Below are 19,833 nucleotides of genomic sequence, written 5' to 3'. Positions count from 1 at the left end.
AACACCTGACTGCAGAATTACACCAATGGCTAAAAGACACAGAAAAGCAAATGAGGGTGTAATGGCAGCCGAGTGGGGCCCTGGCCCCTAATTGAATTAAAAGACATGGGTAACAGTAAGGGAGAGTGAAAAAGAGAGACAAGTGCAGTGTGATTGGACACAACGGTAGGGAGACATGGGAGGGGGTGGAAGAGAAGAGAGGGTGACTTAGAAAATACAGAGAAGGGTGGAGAGGGCCAAGACGGTGAGGACAAAAAACATCCAAAGAGAGACGGCTGAAGCTTTACAATTAGAATAGACTCTCTGTTTGCCAAGCACACTAGATTTGCTTAGCAACAGCAGCCCATAGTTACAAGTAAAGCATTTAAATTGTGTTGTTGATGCTTGTTGATAAAGACTTAAGTAAAGGATACAAATAGGCCTGATTTGTCACAAAGGACTTACAAAGGATATTTTTACAGTCTTTCAGGGCTAGTGTCGAGCAATACTCTATACCCATAGTGTATGTACACTGCAAGTATGCATTCTGACATGTAGCTGAGTTAACAAAATTGAGTGTGTATTCTTCAAAGTTATTCTTTTTTAAACGGTGTAATCCATAAACCTTATTCATTGACATTCATATGCTCCTCTTAAGGTGTGCTGTCGGGTCTCACTCCGTCTACTTGGTACATTGTCACCGTAAGTGCCTGTACTCCTGTTGGTTGCACTGAGAGCCTTCGTAACGACAATGGTGATAATGATTTGAGATGGAGTATCGCAACCCCAGAGGAAGGTAAGCAACAAACACATGCAAACTTTCACAGATTCATGCACCTATGAACAGAACTTCAGTGTCAGCGTCCTTACCAGTAGAAGAAATGTATGATTCTTTATGCACAGAGACACAGAGCACAGAGACTCTGTGCACACTTAGATATGTTCAACCCGTTTCCTGCATGAGATACAAAGCATATGAAAAAGGAAGAGGAGTGCTGGCACAAGAAAGGAGGAGACAAAAGAGAGGGTAAAAAGTACAAAGGAAAGAGAGCTTATTTCCCATCTTGTTAAGTCATATAAAAACATGCACGAGGAAAGAAAAAGTAAAAGAGGAAAAGACATATTTTTATGTTATATGTTACTTTAATCTGTACTGGACTAACAGGCCTTGTTGGGGAGATAATGTGACGGCAGAGGTCAGTACAGAGACAGCAAAAATCAATCTGAAGTTAAAGAAAAAAACAGATTACTGTATTGATTTTCACTGAGCACAGAGTTAAGACACTGAAACATGTTAGAGAGACTGGAGAAAGAATTAATTTAAAACACACACAAATGCAGCACAGACACTTTTTTACTCACTTATCCTTGAGTACAGGCACATTTTTCTTCACCTTATTTGAGATCAGTGAACATGAGATCATAAAATTTTCACATTTTTCTCTCTTGGTGAAAACCTTTTGAAAAGTAATCCAAAGCGATGTCACTGTCTAACACCATATGAAATACTGAATTATTTATCGGTGACATTTGATGATATAGAATGATAACCTCTATAAAACTAAGGCTTGCCATAGTTTTTCTTCACTGTTACTTAAAAGATACACTACGTGTTCATATTTACTCTAATTCCTTATGCCAATCACTATATTTGTGTTAACATAAAAACTTGATTTTATTCTTCTATCATCAGTTCCCGACGCTGTGTCTCCTCCAGCTGCAGTCTCATCCCCCACAGCACTCTATGTTAACTGGGAACCTCCAGCAAGGTAACAAAAATACAGTTTTTTCCTGTCCTCTCTCACCTCCAAGCTGCATATTAATATTTAGCTCAAGAACCTTCACCAATGGCGAGGAAGTAATAAGTACATTCTGAATTAGTAGTAAATGGACAGTATTGTAAAACAGGAACAGAATTTGGTTCTGTATTGCTTATATTTTCCCCCAGCTTGAATAAATGTGCAGCCAACATAGATTTTGGCACAAAAACAATATATGGTATAGTGTACACAATATAATAATATTACCTTCATCTCACTTTTTTGTTCCACTGATAGGCCCAATGGCGGCATTACAGAGTACCTCCTCTATCACAACAACCAAATGGTCTACAGAGGGAAAAACAGACAACACAACATCACTGGTAAAGAGGAGAGAGTGCATGTGAGGTTGTGTGTGTGTGTGCTCCAGCGTAACTGTGACTGTAGAGGGATGGGGCCTCGGAGTAAAGAGAAGGGGAACACTGAAGAAAGGCAAAATGGAGTGGAGGATTAGCATTTGAAAGCAGGAAGAGTGTCTGAGTCCTCACCAAGGGAATAGCACTTTGAAAAAGACGGCTAAACACACACACACATGAAAATGAAGCAGTGGAGAAACAAAGGAAACTAAACATTAGCACACGTGCATACACACAATTTGCTTTGAAGGCTCTCACTAAAGAGATCTAAATAAGGTATGAAACACATGTCACACAACTGAGCCATGCGCCAGATAGACTCACACATTAATACAATACACATATACACATGGAATGCAGAAATGTGCATAAACATACATGCAAACACATGAACAGGACACATCCTATACAGCTTTACTGCCCAGCAATGAGTGTCTTTCTAGGTTAATGAAGGCATGGGAGCACATATCATCCCTGCTGGGTTAATAATGCACAGTGTCTGATGTTCACAGTGATTGGAAGGATTATGAATATAGTAATTATACATTATTTGGAAGAATTGAATGTGTAACACAGAGTGAGATTACAAAAGATGGTAAATGGAGAATAGGTTTGAAACAAAGAAAGATACTTAAAGAGAAAGAACATACAGTCAGGGAAGAGGAGTATTGATGGTTGTAGGTGCAACACTAGTTAATCGTTTTGACTGAACTATCGCTTCTCTCTTTCACTTTTTGGGTGTGTGCATTTGTGTTGCAGGTCTTGGTGTATACACCACTCATGTCCTGATATTGAGTGCATGCACTTCAGTGGGTTGCACCAACAGTTCACAAGTTACAATGCTGACTTCACAGCTTCCTCCTGGACCTCTGCAAGCACCAACTCTTACCCCGCTAGACTCTCGAACTATTTTTGTAGAGTAAGTACACACACACACACACACACACACACAAGTGTTTTAGTATATGATGGTAATATCTAAGCATATATACGCTTGTATATATATACGTTGGTGCTCTGCAAGCACCAACTCTTACCCCGCTAGACTCTCGAACTATTTTTGTAGAGTAAGTACACACACACACACACACACACACAAGTGTTTTAGTATATGATGGTAATATCTAAGCATATATACGCACAGAACTCACATTTTTAAATTATTCAAAATGTATAAAACCTTTATTTGTATTTTATAAGTTTTGCCTGGGCAGTATACAAGGACAGAGAGAGACTAAGCAAGAGCGAGTCAGTGACCTTCTACAGTTGTGTTTACCATGCAGAATATTCTTCTACGCTTGACCTTTCACCATTAGAGGGAGGTGACAAGGGAAGATAGATCTCTGTACTTTTTTTTATAATGTTCCCAGTTTTTCTGTATATGTGTGTGAAAGTGTGTGAGCCATTAGCGTTATCCGCTGCAGAAAAAATACATTACTACTCATATGCATGCAGGGCCCTGACCTTAGTCATGATTATGCTGCCCTGTGCCCAAAAAAGTAAAACATGCTATAATTTGCAAATCACTTAAGCCTTATATTTATTTTTAGTTAATCCAGTTGAAAAATCTTGTTCTATGTTGTCGCCCATACATTTGTCTGTCCACAGCATTGCTACTCTTCCTGGAGTATAGGTTTCATCAAACTTACACAAAGATTACTTAAATGGACTTTAACCAAAATTGTGCTCAAGGTCATGGTCATAATTGTCATTGTACAAGCACTTTTTCATGTTCACATGAATCACTATTCCTCCTAAAATATTGATCCAAATTAGGTGAAACTTACTTAAAATGATCATTTAATGGGTCTTTATCCAAACTGTGCTCAAGGTCAAGATCATATTTGTTGTTTTACAAGTAATTTTCTATTTTCAAAGAATACCTTCCACTACTTACAGTTTCACCAAATTCTGGCTCCTGATGTACTGAACAATATTCAATTCAAACCATTTAGCAGCAGTTAAAATAAGATTTTCTATGTTTTTAAATTTTGTAAGCACAAAAGGGCAAACAACAAATTTTATGAAATTCAAAATTGTTCGATAGCTTGAAATATCTCTTTACCATATATGTTGCATGCCACTTGTATCCTGTTTATTGCTGATGATTATGGTCTTGCAGGTAATGATCATGGAGGCAGTGGTCCTAGTTGTTGGTTGGAGCCCTCCTTTCAACATTGTGTTAACGTCACTAATATGGTCAATGCTATGACATGCTAAAGGGTTCACATATTTTCAAGCTTTTTGTGGCCTTAATTGCTTCTGAACTTCTAGTCATAATAGTCCTGAACACTTTAGTTTGGTTGCGAAAGAGATTAATTTGTCCAGGATATTAGTGTTTGTCAATGGATTTACTGTAATTCTCATTATTTTGTGCAATGCAGCAAACCGGTGGCAAGAAAAAAACCTTCTTTCTGTCTTTCTTTCTGTACTTTGCACATTACAATAACCTGTGAATTGCTATGGATCATGAGCTGAATGAGCTCAAGTTACTGATACACTGGCTAAATATTACAAAGTAAAATTTTTAGATTTTGCATTTCTTTTTCTGCTAATTTTAATTTTGATGCCAGCAACACCTTTTAAAAAGCTGGGTCAGGAGCATGTTTCCCAATGAGTTGCATAAACACTCCTTCTAACAACTGGTTGTGAGTGTTTGGATAGTACGGAGACTAATTGCCCTAGTTTTGAAGACAGAATGTTTTTTTTAATTTCTGTTTGATATACTATATGTTTATATAATAATAATAATATTTTATACGTGATCCCCGTGGGGAAATTCCTCTCTGCCATTCACTCAGTGAAGCAGTGGGCAGCCACTGGGCGCCCGGGGAGCAGTGTGTTGGGACAGCACCTTGCTCAGGGGTACCTCAGGGTAGCCGTTCAGTGGATTTGAATCCTCGACCTTCCGATCATGGGGCCACCACTCTACCTACTGAGCTATCCCTCATAAATAAACATTCATATATATATATATATATATAAATGTTTATTAATCTCGCTGTCACCCCCAGAGTGTGATATGTATGTGTTCCTCAAGCTTGGATCTTCTACAAGCGGCCTGAGAGTTTGAATGTTTTGTGCAGTATCTTAGCTGTTCCTAGGATTGCACTCTTTTTCCACATCAGAAACCCCTAATGTTGTACCTGGAGTCTGGTGGGTCCTCTCTTCCAGTTTCAGGTTTACAGCTTCTAATGCTCAATGCAGTCAAAGCAGCTAGAGTACAAAGGGAACAATAATGAGCAGTGTGGAAATGATGAGCCAAACCTTGGTAGAAGAGAACAGTGGAACTAAACGAGCCCCTTACAATGACAAATGCATCTACTAAGCTCATGATGATTGTTTCCAGACTCAAGTTAGACACACTACCAAATGATCTATGACTACCCCAACTCATTGACAGAGTATCATCAGACGAGATACTTGCAGATGTAAACACTGCTCTACACACCATCCCCACAATTGGTATCACTGAAACCAACGAGCTAATATACACCACTGCCACAGTAATCCTAGAAGCACTTGGGTAAGAAGTCAGAGAAACCTGGAGAAACATGCTAGTCAGTAAACTGAGGTACAGTTGGCATCATATACTTGTATTTGATTGTTTAGCATTGTTTTTATTTTTTTAAATAAAAATGCATTGCAAAAAGATTTCTTACAAAATATTATGTTCTGTGAACTTGTTTAAACTACAGGTCCAGGTAGTTTATACAGGTTGACTGTTGAAAAGGAAAATTAAATTACCTGACAGAATGCATTGACCGCCACAGTATTCCTGTATAGAGCGGGGGAGTGTATTGTTTCATTTCCTGAGCCTTTAAAATGCTTTTGATCAACATATTCACTAGGTGTGGGAAGGCTGTATATTGCCTTGTTAGCACATTGGTAATAGGCAAAGGTTGAGAGATCAGACCTAGTCAATATTACTCTATTGTGTCTGTGAGAAAAGTAAGAAAGCTAGGAAAAAATGTAAAGAAATAGTAAAAAGAATGAAATAATTTTTTTTGTTGTTGTTTAAAAAAAATACAGAGGAAAAAATGTCTTAAAGAAAATGGGATAGGTGAAGAGAAGGGTGAGAGACTGTGAGAAAGGTTGAAGAAGGCTGCTGGAGGCAAACAAAACAGTATCAGCAGATTTATATCCTGCCCTCACCAAACACTGCCTGACTCATACACATTCATACACAACCAAGCAGACATAGGATCATATGAATACCTATACTGTCAGATATGCACATGGTCACAAATGAAAAGAACCTGATAAAACATTATGAAAAAATCTGAAGTGAATTCATTGATGCATAGATTGTGACTGGAATCATTTTCTGTCGTGTGCATATGTGTCTTTGCGTGTTTTGATGCATTTGTGTATCTTTGAAACACCTACTGTAGCATGAAGTACCAGAAAGACTTTTGGCAAAAAAATATTGCTAATAAGTTCCAAAAGGTTTATGCAGATAAGCTCAAAATGAGCATGTTCAAAGATGAGTGTGGTCACACACATGAGTACTGATATCGGAAGAAGCCGATACATAAAAACATGTAATGACGTCCTTCCGATCCCACTGTAAAATTCTCTGTAGTTGATGTTGTTGTGTTGATTGTACAATTTAGAGAGCAAAAGGAAATATGCAAGAGAACAAAAGTGCAGAAGGCAGGTTAACAGTAAACTCAAACCTTCATCATCTCAAATGTTTGCTTTTAAATTTAACATGCTGAGAGGGCACCTGGCTTTTTCACACTACTTTCAAAACGCACTTTTAAAACAATTACCATAGTGAATTATTATACAGATTATTACAATTCCCCTTTGAATCAGTTTTTCAAAAGTGGACATATATCACGCTGCCAATCGACAGCATATAAATCTTATAATAAATGTGATAGATTAGCCACAGTGGCTAATTGTGTGCTAACACACACTCATCAGTCATTCAAAAAATGGCTTTTAATGGGAGGACCCAAGAAAGGAATCCATCACTTTTTAAAATGGCCTCCCCTCGCGACCATGCCAGGTGGGTTGTACTGCCTTCAGGGATTTGTAAGAATTGCAGGACAATTTATAAAGTGTATTTTAGTGCTCCTTTTTTATGACTTTTTTTTTTTTTTACTTCATACTTCAGAAAATCTTAGAAAAGTTATCAAATATCTTATCAGAGGGATTTTTAGTTATAAAATGTGTAATAGTTAGTGAACACACTTCACTGCCAGCTTAAAACAGATTTCATTTAGTATATTTGAGTTTGCAAAAAAAACATTTTGGCAAATAAGATTTTATCTTTTTTGAACAAAATCATTGTAAAGATGGAACATCTCATTTATGTTGCAGAATCCAACCACATCAAATCTGTTTAGTCATTAGTATTCAAACTTAGAACCAACAAAAGTACAGCAGTAATTATATAAATATATTTTCTTGAGTCGTGCTCTTTCACATTGGCCCCCTTTTTATAACAGCGCGAGATAGTTGACATGTCTGGATTTCCTAATGCCATTTCTGGTCTTTTTTCTCCTCTTTGCTGGGGATGACCTTCCTGCTCTAAATATAGAAAAGGAGACACCTCAGCCTGACTGTTGAAGGAAACTGTGTGTGCAGTGTGCTGTATGTGTGTGTGTGTGCCTCTGTGCACATGTAAGGAAGCCTAAGACTGCACTGTGTTTACTTCAGCTGACAGAAGAAACATGGTGATGAAGGCAGACACTGACATGCAGATACTCAGAGCAGTCTGTTTCAGTCCGGACTGCCACAGACACACACACATTTCACTCCTTTTTCGCGTCTTATTTTAATCTTGATGTTTTAATTCAAGCGTTGTGCAGACCTTTGCACTTAATGGTAATGCATTCATAAAGTTTGGCATTGCTCACCTGGTCGAGCAGGCAAGCCATATGACAAAGCCTTACTGCAGGGGCCTGGGTTCAAGTCCTCCCCAGGATGTTACCCATGTGCTATTACCCCCACTCTCTCCTTCCTTTCTTGTCTCTTACTATCCTGACCATCAACATTAAAAAATGGCAAACATATATTTATACGAGTTTACAAATCAAATACTATTATTTATTTAAAAAAAAAAAACAGGCATTATTAGATACTAACAGACAGTCAAGACGATTCAAGACGTCCTTGATCTTCATGTTTGATGTTTGTTACTAGGCACTAAAGTGGGAGGGTTGCAGTTTAGTTTCATTTGTGAAAAACTCTAAAAGTTGATTCTGTTCATCTGGACGTAGCGTTTTTCTTAGCGAACAGAATCAGGTTTTGGACATTTACTTACCTGGATGATTGAGCATGCATCAATTTGTGAAAACCAAAATGTAAAATGTTTTGATCAAATGTTAACAAAAACCAATACTTCTATATATTTAAAGTACCAGGTTTTTGCAACACGATGAAAAAAAAACGTTAAGCAGAGAAGTGATGCAACTAAGTCTACAGTTTTTTTTTCTGTTGTATAAAGTCCTAAACTATATTAGATTTTAGGTAAATAGGGAAAAAAAACATAAGTAAATGATTAGTAGGAAATAACTGGGCACTGACTGAATTATAAGTATAGTCATATTAAAAGTGTTTCCCACTGGGCTACAGTAAAGTTTTCACACTAGGATTTTTGAAAAGCAGAAAAGTGAAAGGTTGAATTTATTTTATGTTTATTTTTCTCTTCATTCCTAGGTGGTCACATCCCTCTCAGATAAATGGTGTTTTGGAGTTTTATTTGATCTTCCTGTCTCATGACAGTGCAGAGCGTGTGCTAGCCTATAACAGCTCTGAAGTTTTTGAAGACTACACGCTCCGCAACCTAACCCCTGGAACTCTTTACACCATCACAGTAGCTGTAAGTCCATTGCGCCTTAATTTTGACTTTCAATTTGTTCGTTTGTATCATATTCATTCTTATGTTATTGTTTATGTGTGTGCATGTGTATGTGCGTGCATGTGTGTGTGCATGGCAGGCTTGTACAGGAGGTGGATGTACTTTAAGTCCACCAAGCCAGGCTCAGACTGAAGAGAGCACCCCCGAAAATGTCCCTGCACCACTGGTCACTCCTTTGTCCCCCAATGCGCTCAATGTCACCTGGACTCCCCCTGACACTCCGAATGGTGAGAGGGTACACACCTACACAAAAATACAAAACCATTGTTTGTTTTTTTTAAATAAATTCTTATCAAGAATAACATGAGCATTGAATGAAGTGGAGGAAGAAGAAGAAGAATGTCATGATGATAACAGCATGTGATATTAATTGACCTGAAGAACTGATTAAAAGGTGATGCTATTTACCATAACCCTGTGTCTATGACATAAATACAGATATAAAGGTTTGTCCGTGTTTCAAGGATGCTGTTCCTGTTACCGTGAAACAGAAGATCATTTACATGTGAGTGAGAGGAATCAGATGAGTCTGCAGGAGTAGAGAAGAAGAAGAGGAAAACAGAAAGAGGAACTAAAAAGAGAGAGCACAAAGGACTCATAACGAAAAGAGAAAGAGACAGAGACAGGGTGAGAGAACAAACAATTTGAGATCGAGACTAATAGAGACCGAGAGGGAGAGGACAGCGCTTCACCAAGCTCCTTTAAGTGGATGAAAAGTGCTCCCTTTTGACTAAAGAGAGAACTGCAGGCTGAAAGAGCGTAGACTCGCTGTGATTGCCTTTCTCTCTCAGTTTTCTCTACTCCTCTACTCTCTCCTCTTCTCACCTTTGTCTTCTTCACCTGTCCCCAGTTAAAATCTGGGGAAAAAGTGTATTTTAAGAGTCTAAGGTGTCTATTTAAAACAAAATTTAAGGAGTTAAAGTGATCAAAAAAGGAGTTCCTGTACTGCACAGCGTAACTACATAAGCTGTGTGGTTTATTTAGAGAAGGCAATGAGTGATCCGTATTCTATTAGTGTGATTCTCTCTGAAGTACTCGTAATCAAAATTTGCAAAAGACTGATATAATCTTTTGAAAGGGAAATAATAGATATGGATTTGTATTTCTTTCTTTTTTTTCAAATGTTTCAGAATTTAATTCTGTTTTCACGTCCCACATCCTATAAATCAAAAATCAGTGCATGTATGTCTTCAGTCTAAGGACAGAATGCAGAATTCACCTGTAGGTAGAAAAGAAACATGGGGCATCCCAGTTTGCAGAGGTTAAGAAGTAACAGTGCATTCCCTCTTGTGAACTGTTAACGCAGCTGTGTTGCATCCCTTTTACTTTTTCCCGATATCGTCCATGGCCTGCTAATTGTTGTTGTGTGTTCCAATGAAAATACACATTAATCAGCATAAGCTAAAACGCTGTCTGTGATAAAAGCACAGAAATACTCCCAAAGACGTGAAATGCGTTAGTAGTTACTGTAAAAGACATTGGCCCCACTTTTTTAAACAGTTTATCTTGATTTCTGAATACACATATGTCAAGTCAGCAGATGTTTGCTTTGAAATGAACTCATGTGTTTTAATACAACTCTTAAAGGTAAGTAGTTAAATAGCCGTGAAAATACAGTAAGTTTAAGTAACATTATGTATGACATGGTGCACTGAAAATGATGTATTTTTCGATAATCTCAAGGACTATATCAACAAATAGTATATCTCATGAAACCAAATTAATTAAGCGAAGAAAACCCCTTGATCCCCTCCCATTTCACAGTCTCTTGACATACCACACACACTACCACATATTATCAAATGTTACTGTCATGCTCGTTAAAGTATGTGTAATTCCACAATGTGTGTGTGTGGAATGTGAATCGTGTGTGTTTTACGCTTAATGCCACACGAGTGCATTTTGCACCATAAACCCTGTGATGTGTGAGCATATTAGCCTGGATAAATTACTTAAAGCTTTTCTCAGTTGATGACAGAAATTTATAACAAGGGAAACACTTAATCATGATTACCCGATTATCTCGTGCTTAAAAAGCTTTAATTTTTGCTCAGAAAAGAAGAAGAGCTCAGTACGTTTTTCCTCACTGACTCCTTTTTTTTTTTATACAAATGGATGGCAACAACCACGATGATGATGGTGATGGGTTCCAGAAGACCTAGATCCTATGTTATTTTCTCTTTCTCTCTTCCTTCCTCTCGCTCTTTCTCCCCCCTTCTCCCCAATTCCGCAGGGATTTGTGGGGGATAATCCTCTCGGGGATTAGGTCGGGGCAACACGCAGACAAAGAGGGGAAATAAGCCTGTTATGCATTCGCTGCTTCATTTCCCAACCTGTCTTTATTACAGCCTATACTGATATGGGCTTATTCACACACACAAGCACATACAGATGTCCACGCACATATGCACACGCTCTCACACGCATGTGATTGGCCACATTAAGAGCTCCCCAGATGTAGCTTGTGTCTGTGGGTTTTTTCGTGTCTTCGTTTTCCTGATAGGTGTGTATATCTCTATTGAGCAATAATAAAACCCACACATGATTAAAGCAGAATAGACTCTTAGTTCTTAGCGCTGATCTTTTGAGCCCCCTGTATGCATTTTTATTAAGGAAAAGCACATTTGGCACCTTACTGTTTCATTTTTTTATTAGGTGGATGTAATGTAATGTAATGATTGTGCTGGTGTGTGTGGGTATGGATATGTGTGTACAAACTACATATGTGCAGTTTGTCTGTGTGCAGGTTAGAGTGTGCACACCTATTTGCACCCTTATTTGTGTGTGTGTGTGCGCCCGTTCATCGTAGTACAACTGTCCTTCTTAAGGCTTTTATCCTCCTAACACTTATGGTTACATTTGTCATTTCAGTCCTGTTTCTATCATTGGATCACTCTACCTGACTGGCAGGTCTGCAGCCCCTAAGTCAGTTTTCATTTGCATTGTAATCCAGTGACCCAGACTGCATCCCGTCATAGTAAAGCTCTCTTTATGATTGTAATGCCTCACACTATGGATGCAGTATTATTACATATGAGTGACCAATCCAAACAGAGTGTAAAACTATCTCAGTATAACTATCTTCTGAAAACCTACAGGAAATGATCTCGATGAAGGCTTGTAATGGTTATGATTAGTTGTGATACTTAACATCACTGTCTAAATCGTTGCTCTTGGTCAGAGGTTATTCAGGGCAGGGGATGTGAGCAGAATGTGACAGGGAGCGGGAATTCCATGTTCAATAGACTTCTTTTATTGTAATAAATACTAAGGATTGTTAAGAAATGTCAGTTCTATTGTTGCCTGGGGTATTCTTTCCCTGTTATTTTAATTTTTATTCTGTCATGTTCTAATCAGATGTGTTCTTTTCCCAGGTATTATAACTAGCTACGGTCTCTGGCTGGATGGAGTTCTCATTTTAAACACCAGTTCCTCCCAGAGGTTCTTCTTGGTGGAGGGACTCTCTCCTTGGAGCCGGCATCTACTCAGGCTGCAGGCCTGCACAGCACGGGGCTGTGGCAAGGGACCGATGGTCAGTCAGTCTGTGTTATAGCATGTAGCATAGTATAACAAACTGTAAGATGCTTTGTTATATAGTAATGCCTTATAAATAATTGTGTTGTTGGTGTTACTGACCGAATATTGGCTGTTGAACTTATTTTTAAGAGATACTTGAGAAAGATTTATATCCAGGATATGGAAGTAGGCAAAACTGACCGGATCTAATGATCTGACTAAGAAAAAGGGAACAACAGGACTGTATATAGACACACAGGGGAGATTGGTGATGAGAGGTGGAATTAATTATGTGGGTAAGAAGCAGAAACAAAAGCAGGAAGTAACCACAGCTAGAAACATGAGAAAACTGAACTTTAAAGTAAAACCTCCAACAACTATCGCTGAAACACTGAAATATGAATACTAATTAAGATGATAGAGACTGTTGAACACAGAAGGCACAAGCAGAAAATAAAACAAGAAACAACTAAAAACTGGTGAGTACCACGGGGACCATGAATGGGAACCATGACCTGAAACAGCAGAGTATTTTTCATGAATTCTAGTTTCTACCAAAAGTATGAAACACAAAACACAACATTACATTTTTGTCAAATACACCCGTCAAATTTAGCGTAGCAAAAGTTTTATAAAATTATGCATGCATTATTTTCATGAGTTTCATTAGTGCTGTAGCTAATGCACAAAATCATATGTGGCAATGCCTGCACACACGTGTGTCTGTGTGTACGTGTGTGTACGTGTGTGTCATTGGGAGTCATAAAGGTGATCGATTCTCTCGGCTCAATAACGAGGGTTGGCGTGGCCACGGTGACATTTGGTAGGAAATGCCACTTCATTTTCAACGACGCCTCTGACAACAGGCCATATTTTGGGGCATTTTTCCAATACAGATGCCATGTTTAGTCAAACACCAGGAGAACTGCTGACCTAGCAGAAAAAGAGAAGAGGAGGGTGGGCAGGTGAAGGAGGGTGAAACAGGATGAAGTGGAGAAGAGGAAGAGGTGATAGGATGGGCAGGAAAAGGAGAAAAGGAGTCGGAGAAGAAGGGAATTTCAGGCAAAAAGAGTAAATGATGAGGACAGAGTAAATGGCCAGAGCAAAGTGAGAGATGAGGTGGAAGGGAATCGAAGGCAGCAGAGGAGAGTCAGACAGGAAGAAATGAGACAGAAGAAGACTGTAATGATGAAAGAGGACGGAAAAATGGTGGCAGAGATAATGCCGGCCACTTGTGTAGAGTGGTTTCATCTGAAAATGCTTAGTTTTAACATTTCAGACAGGTTGTATCAGACTGAGAGAGGCATTATTTTCAGTTTTTTGTATTTCTTCAATAGCTGTTGGATGAATGAGTGTTAGTGGAGCTATGATAAAAATGCTACATATCTGTATTCTTCTATGCATTTTGATATCTGTGTTCTTCTAAGGTGGATGTGCGTACATTAGAGATGGCCCCAGAAGGTCCTATACTGTTGGAGCTGGCCAATCAGAGTTCAAGATCTCTCAGAGCACACTGGACAGCCCCTCCTAGAGCGAATGGGAACCTTAGCTACACAATATACTACAAAAGCAAAGGTAACAGCGAAAAGCTACATCTTTATCTTTACACATGCACAGTTCTCATATAGTATTCGCCAGGCAACAAACCCAACTTTATCTGTAAAACAGTCACATCACGACTGTGGAAGTTGTAAAATGTGAAAGCCTCATTTTATGAATGAAGCATGGATATGTTAATAATACACAGTCATTCTTACCGGGGTAAAAAGTAACATATAGATAGTAACATATCTGTTTTGCTTGAGACTCTGCCTATTGTGTAGACATATCTGCACTTTTCTGATGGAATCAGTATTATTTATTATTATTATTATTACTAATTTTGAGACTGTCAAATGTTTTTGGAGGGGTGGGGTAGGGTCAAAAAGGCTTTACAGAGACGTAAAGCCTTTTTATCAAGACCCTTACATGTCCATAGATACAAATGGACATGTCAGTACAAATGCAAATTGGAATACATAATCACACTTCTCACTCACAAAGTCAGCTTGCACTGAAGCCATGTAATGAGGAAGTAATCAAGAAGTAATCAGTATACAGTAGCATAGAAATGGCAAGTTGTTGTTTCTTTTTGATACTGTGTCAATGATTTGAGAGGAAATGACATGGGAGTATAGACTATAAAAGTGGTATGAAGATAGGAGGAGGAACAAAGTCAAGTTGCAATTCAATAATAGTATAAAGAAAAAAAGGAGATGAGAAGCTCATATTTCCATAGAGGGATTAGAAAAGACAGCAAAAACAATGTAAGATATGAGGAGCAGCAATACCGCGGGGAGACAACAAAAGCAACAGATAGACTGGACATGGCGAGAAAAGAGAACACGCATACTCTCATTTTTTCAGTTACGCATATTCACAAAGTCTCTCCCTGTCATACACACTCACTGTCAGGCACTTTGATCTATGCCTCACAGAGAACCCAACGGATGAGTGGAGAGAAGGATAGAAGCAGTGTGGAAGGAAAAGAGAGACAGTGTTTCGCTCTAGTTGCCCATAACCTCCTGTTTCTTTGATACAAACGGCCTTCATCAATCCACACAGAATTACGTGGTGTGGGTGTGTCTGTATAAATATATTGGATAGGCTTGCTTACTATAATTTTCTGATCCCTTTTCTTTGACTATCCTTGCATAACCTCAATATGGAGACCTCTCTCTTTCGATTACTCTCAAGTTAATCTCAGTCGGGTTTTTTCTCTCTCACGACCTCTCGTTCCTCTTTGCTTTTTCTTTCTTTTTTTATGCATCTCTTACAAGTCACTTTTCTGCCTTTAGAGTGGTAACACTAATAAAAAAAACATTCACTGTTTTTCATTATCTTTAGCTATACATTGCTTGGCCTAAGACCTTACATGTCTTTCTTTCTCTGTCTCTTAGATGGTGATGGTGCATTGGATGGAGGTACAGCAGCAGGCGCCTGGTTGTCTGTGACTGACCTGCAGCCTTACACTAGCTACAGCTTCTGGATCAGAGGCTGTAATACACAGGGTTGTATTGAGAGCCTGCCACTCAGTGTTACTACACTGCCAGCAGGTACTCACACTCCAAAGACTTTCTTACCATTATTAATTTGATCATTACTAGAACTGCATAATGTTTTCACTGTGTCACAGTTTCAAATATCATGATCATCCATCAAAAGAAAGCATTGCAAGGCTCTAAATGTTTATTTATCCAACAGGTGCTCTTCATTGCTTACATTGTTCTTGAGTAAACTGATTGTTCCTGCCTGCTCTTAGCTGGTTACACAAAAAAAACTGAACTTGCTATGCTATGCTAGATCAGCAAACTTAAGCAGGGGCACCAAGGAACTGTGTCACTCCTTTGAGCAAGGAACTCTTATAGCGAAACTGCCACTGCCTGGTGAGGTATAGTTCAGAGCAGGGGTGAGGGAACTCCAGGCCTCAAGGGCCAGTGTCCTGCAGGTTTTAGATATCACCCTGGGTCAACACACAAGAATCAAATGATTAGTTCATTACCAAACCTCTGGAGAACTTCAAGACATGTTGAAGAGGAAATGCAGCCATTTAAATCAGCTGTGTTGGATCAAGTCTAAAACCTACAGGACACCGGCCCTTGAGACCTGGAATTCCCCACCCCTGGTTTAGAGACTTGAACTGCCTGAGTTTGAGTCCACTTCAGACTATTAACTGAGTATCATTGTCCCTACTCTCTCCCTGCTTTCCTGCCAACTGTCTGTATTGTCTATTTAAAAAAGGCTGAAACTATCAAAGGTAGATTCTCATAGGTGCAGTTTTCCCATTGCTTTCAACATCCCTGCTATTTTTACCAAATTATTAAACATTATTTATTTTCTTAATAATGCTATATGTTTTTTCCTCATTTTTTGCATTTTGAAATTATTTAATCCTTTAATTTAAGTCACAGTTGATCTACAATAAATTAAAATTAAAATCCTTAGAAAAAAAATGATGATAATAGTATGACTGTGGTATTGAAATTTTTCTAAGGTCTTAATTAAATGACTGTTCTAGTAGATTTGTTTCTCATGCCACACACAAAACATGAACTGTGGCAATATTTTTAAGATTACTTTGATTTTAATTGCTGTTCTTGTGAACTGGAAAGGTTTATTTTTATAGCTTGCTCTGCAAAGGAAAAAAAAAACAATTATTCACTGGAGTCGACATACACATCATTGACTTGACTTAATGGTGTGAAAACATATTTCTGATTTACACAGCCTTTGTGTGTGTGTGTGTGTGTGTGTGTGTGTGTGTGTGTGTGTGTGTGTGTGTCTGTTTGTATTTGTAATCGTGTAGAATAGAGACTGATTGTGCATACTGATAAATGTCAAAGCTGATCAGAGCAGTCTGGAGATAATTGTAACATGCACACACACATACAAACACACACACACACACCTATAAACACACATTTTACCACTTTAGCTAATGTTATCAAAAGGGTTGAATATGTACACCCTTGCACATACCACACCCATGTCTTAGTGAGACAACAACAAAAGACAGACTTAGGAAAGTTCTCCTGTTCAAGTTCAAAACAAAGGCATAAGAAAGTATAAATTTTAAATACCAGACGTTTCCTCTCTTTCTATCTCTCTTTCTACCTCTATGCCTCTGGCATCTCTTTAGACTTCTATAAGGCAAACTGTCTTGATGCGTCCTTGTTCTATGAAAGAACAGAGAGAAGATAGCGGAGCAAGAGACAGAGGAGCTGAGGAGGAGGAGAGCAGAGAGAGAGAAGTGAACATAAAAGTGCATAGTTTAAAACGATTAGTGACACCTCTGATATTGTACCTACTAACACAGCATGAGAGAGACACAGGCTCACCAACAGTGTGTTTTGCGTGTGCATATCTGTACGTATGTGTGTGTGTATGTCAGAGAAGCAGGAATCATCTTTTGATGAATTAGCTAAGTACACACACTCAAGGAATGAACTGGGTCATTAAAAAATCCACTGAATCTCTGAATGCAAATCAGAGGATCATTTTAATCTAAATCTAAGTGCAGGTGTATCGTATCGATTCAATAATTTGTTAAATGCTTGTTTGACTGTAAAAGAGCAGGATCTCCATTTCCGCGCTTTCCATGTATTTTCCTACTAATCGACTGCTCAGTCCATTCTGATAGCATTGTGGCGCCTTTCGAGAGACAGGACGTTCACTTGACCAATCCTAATTTGCTTATAATGCTGCCTCTTGAAACTCAGCAGGCTTTTACCCAACTACTGTTGATCTAAAATGAAGACGTGTTTTTCATAAACACGGGTAAGATAAGAGCAGCCAATTTGGTCTGGTTTGAAATGGAGAGCAGACAGTCTACGAGAAGCAGTCATTAAGTCAAGCACAGGTGATTGTTTGCACAGTTGTAGGAGAGGTCGACTAAGACTGGTGGTACAGAATATACTGTATATGGTTGATAAAAACTGATTAGAAATAAAGGCCAAAGTTGATATTAAATAGCCAATTAAGGTAATCCTGTGATATCTGTTGTGTTACACTCATATTTTGTTTTCTGTCTCCTTTCCTCTAAGGACTTAGTAAATCTTGTGAGTGAGAACTGGATAAGGATAGTGACATAATTGCAAACATAGCCACAAATAAGCCTTTAAAAAATGGACAAGTCACAACTGACACACATACATGGTGATTCTTTAGTTGTTTTGTTTTTTGTTTTTAAAAAGGGCTTTTGTGCCATGTTTTTAAAATCTATGTGCTTTGTATATGCATTAAGATAATGAATGTATACTAGAGGGTTGAGTTATGTTGCTGGACCACCACTAAATTATTCTGAATCAACATTGAAAGTGTTATTTTAGGCTTTTCTCACACATCGTGTATGCCTGTGTGCAGTTGTAACAGCCATCTTTAGAATAAGATGTCTTCAGCAATCAGTCTTGTTGAAGTGGACATCGCACAATTTTTGATTGAAGGGTCACTTTATACATCGGAGGGCCTGCTCTTATTTCACATAGTCAACAGTGCAGTCACTCTGATTTTCATCATGTACTTGTTGTTTGCAGCTTATCTCATTTTATTCTGTCTTTGCACAAATGTTCTGTTTCTGTTCAGCTCTCATATTGATTCTGGCTTGTTTACTGATTTTTCCAACAGTAAGACTTTACTGTCACACTGAGCTAAGCAGACGTAGACTTTGTGGATTTAATGCAGTGTGTGTATTTGTGTGAATGTGAGAGTGATGAGTATATCTGGTTGTGCTTTTTATACTCCACACTGTGAGAGGTGTCATTGCGTTACAGTGAAGTTGATCAGTTAGATCAAATGGACATACCTTTTTATATTTTTTGGGTGTTTTTTTCTTACTCTCTAAATGTCTAATTTTTTCATTTCACCGACTGACTTCCTCCATATTTTTGTACTCCCCTGCTCCTCTTTCTTGTCTTCGTCTCAACATACTTTCTTCCCTCTTAGCCCCTGATGGATTGTCACCTCCAACTCTAGCCCATGCAACTAATGCCAGTCTGAATGTGTCCTGGTCCGCCCCTGTCAACTCTAATGCACCAGGCCCACTCTACTACAGTCTGCAAATGAGGACATCCCCACAGAGGCCTATCATAAGGTGAGAGAGACCATAAAATGCAGAGTCAAAGCAGATGGACAAGTTTGCAAACTGTTTTCCACAACACATAAAAGTTGTCTGAGACAAGTAGCAATAAAGTAACTGGACACACACACAACAAAGTACACATATTACATACTCTAAACATCAGAAAATGTGCATGTGCACATAGCCTACACATGCACATATAAAGGAGCACATTATACAGCACAACTGAATGTGTCACTTCAGTAGGACATAACATCAGAAATCCAGAGAGGGAATGACAGGATGTAGAGTCAGAAAGACAAAAAAAAATCAAAGACATGGAAGAGAGAGGGAGAGACGGGCAAAGAAAGTGTGATAGAATAAAAAGAGGGAGAGAGGGTGTGCATCTGATATGTATTCATTACATGCTTCCTGACAACAAATTGCAATTTAATCCAAGAAGAGGAGGCTCTCATTCTGTGGTAATAAATAAATGACTAGCTACATGTATTATATATCAGACAGCCATGCCCTCCTCCTCCTCTGCTATGGAAATCTCATTGTTCCCTGATTTATTCATTCATTCATCCCTTCTATCCATCTGAAGCTAAATGGTCAACGGTCGCTCATTTATGACAATATTCTTTTACTTTGTCCTAGATTCCTTTGTATGATTATATGATGGGCCAGGTA

General features: G+C 38.5%; 1 protein-coding gene across 9 annotated transcripts in view; it reads left to right on the top strand.

Moving 5' to 3' along the window:
• ush2a (Usher syndrome 2A (autosomal recessive, mild)) overlaps positions 1–19,833 on the top strand; it is a 215,687-nt gene that overhangs the window by 100,274 nt on the left and 95,580 nt on the right. For all 9 annotated transcript variants that reach the window (XM_085174318.1, XM_085173628.1, XM_085172926.1 and 6 more), the window contains 10 exons: positions 638–775; positions 1,673–1,748; positions 2,037–2,122; positions 2,915–3,074; positions 8,828–8,990; positions 9,109–9,256; positions 12,404–12,561; positions 13,973–14,120; positions 15,485–15,640; positions 19,026–19,173. In XM_085174318.1, the coding sequence (XP_085030444.1) occupies positions 638–775; positions 1,673–1,748; positions 2,037–2,122; positions 2,915–3,074; positions 8,828–8,990; positions 9,109–9,256; positions 12,404–12,561; positions 13,973–14,120; positions 15,485–15,640; positions 19,026–19,173 (1,381 nt within the window). The remainder of the gene's footprint in view (positions 1–637; positions 776–1,672; positions 1,749–2,036; positions 2,123–2,914; positions 3,075–8,827; positions 8,991–9,108; positions 9,257–12,403; positions 12,562–13,972; positions 14,121–15,484; positions 15,641–19,025; positions 19,174–19,833) is intronic.

The sequence above is a fragment of the Neolamprologus multifasciatus genome, chromosome 1 (genome assembly GCF_963576455.1).
Source record: "Neolamprologus multifasciatus chromosome 1, fNeoMul1.2, whole genome shotgun sequence".
Classification (NCBI taxonomy): domain Eukaryota; kingdom Metazoa; phylum Chordata; class Actinopteri; order Cichliformes; family Cichlidae; genus Neolamprologus; species Neolamprologus multifasciatus.
The sequence above is the reverse complement of the archived record's forward strand: the minus strand, read 5'-3'. Positions and strand labels throughout refer to the sequence as shown.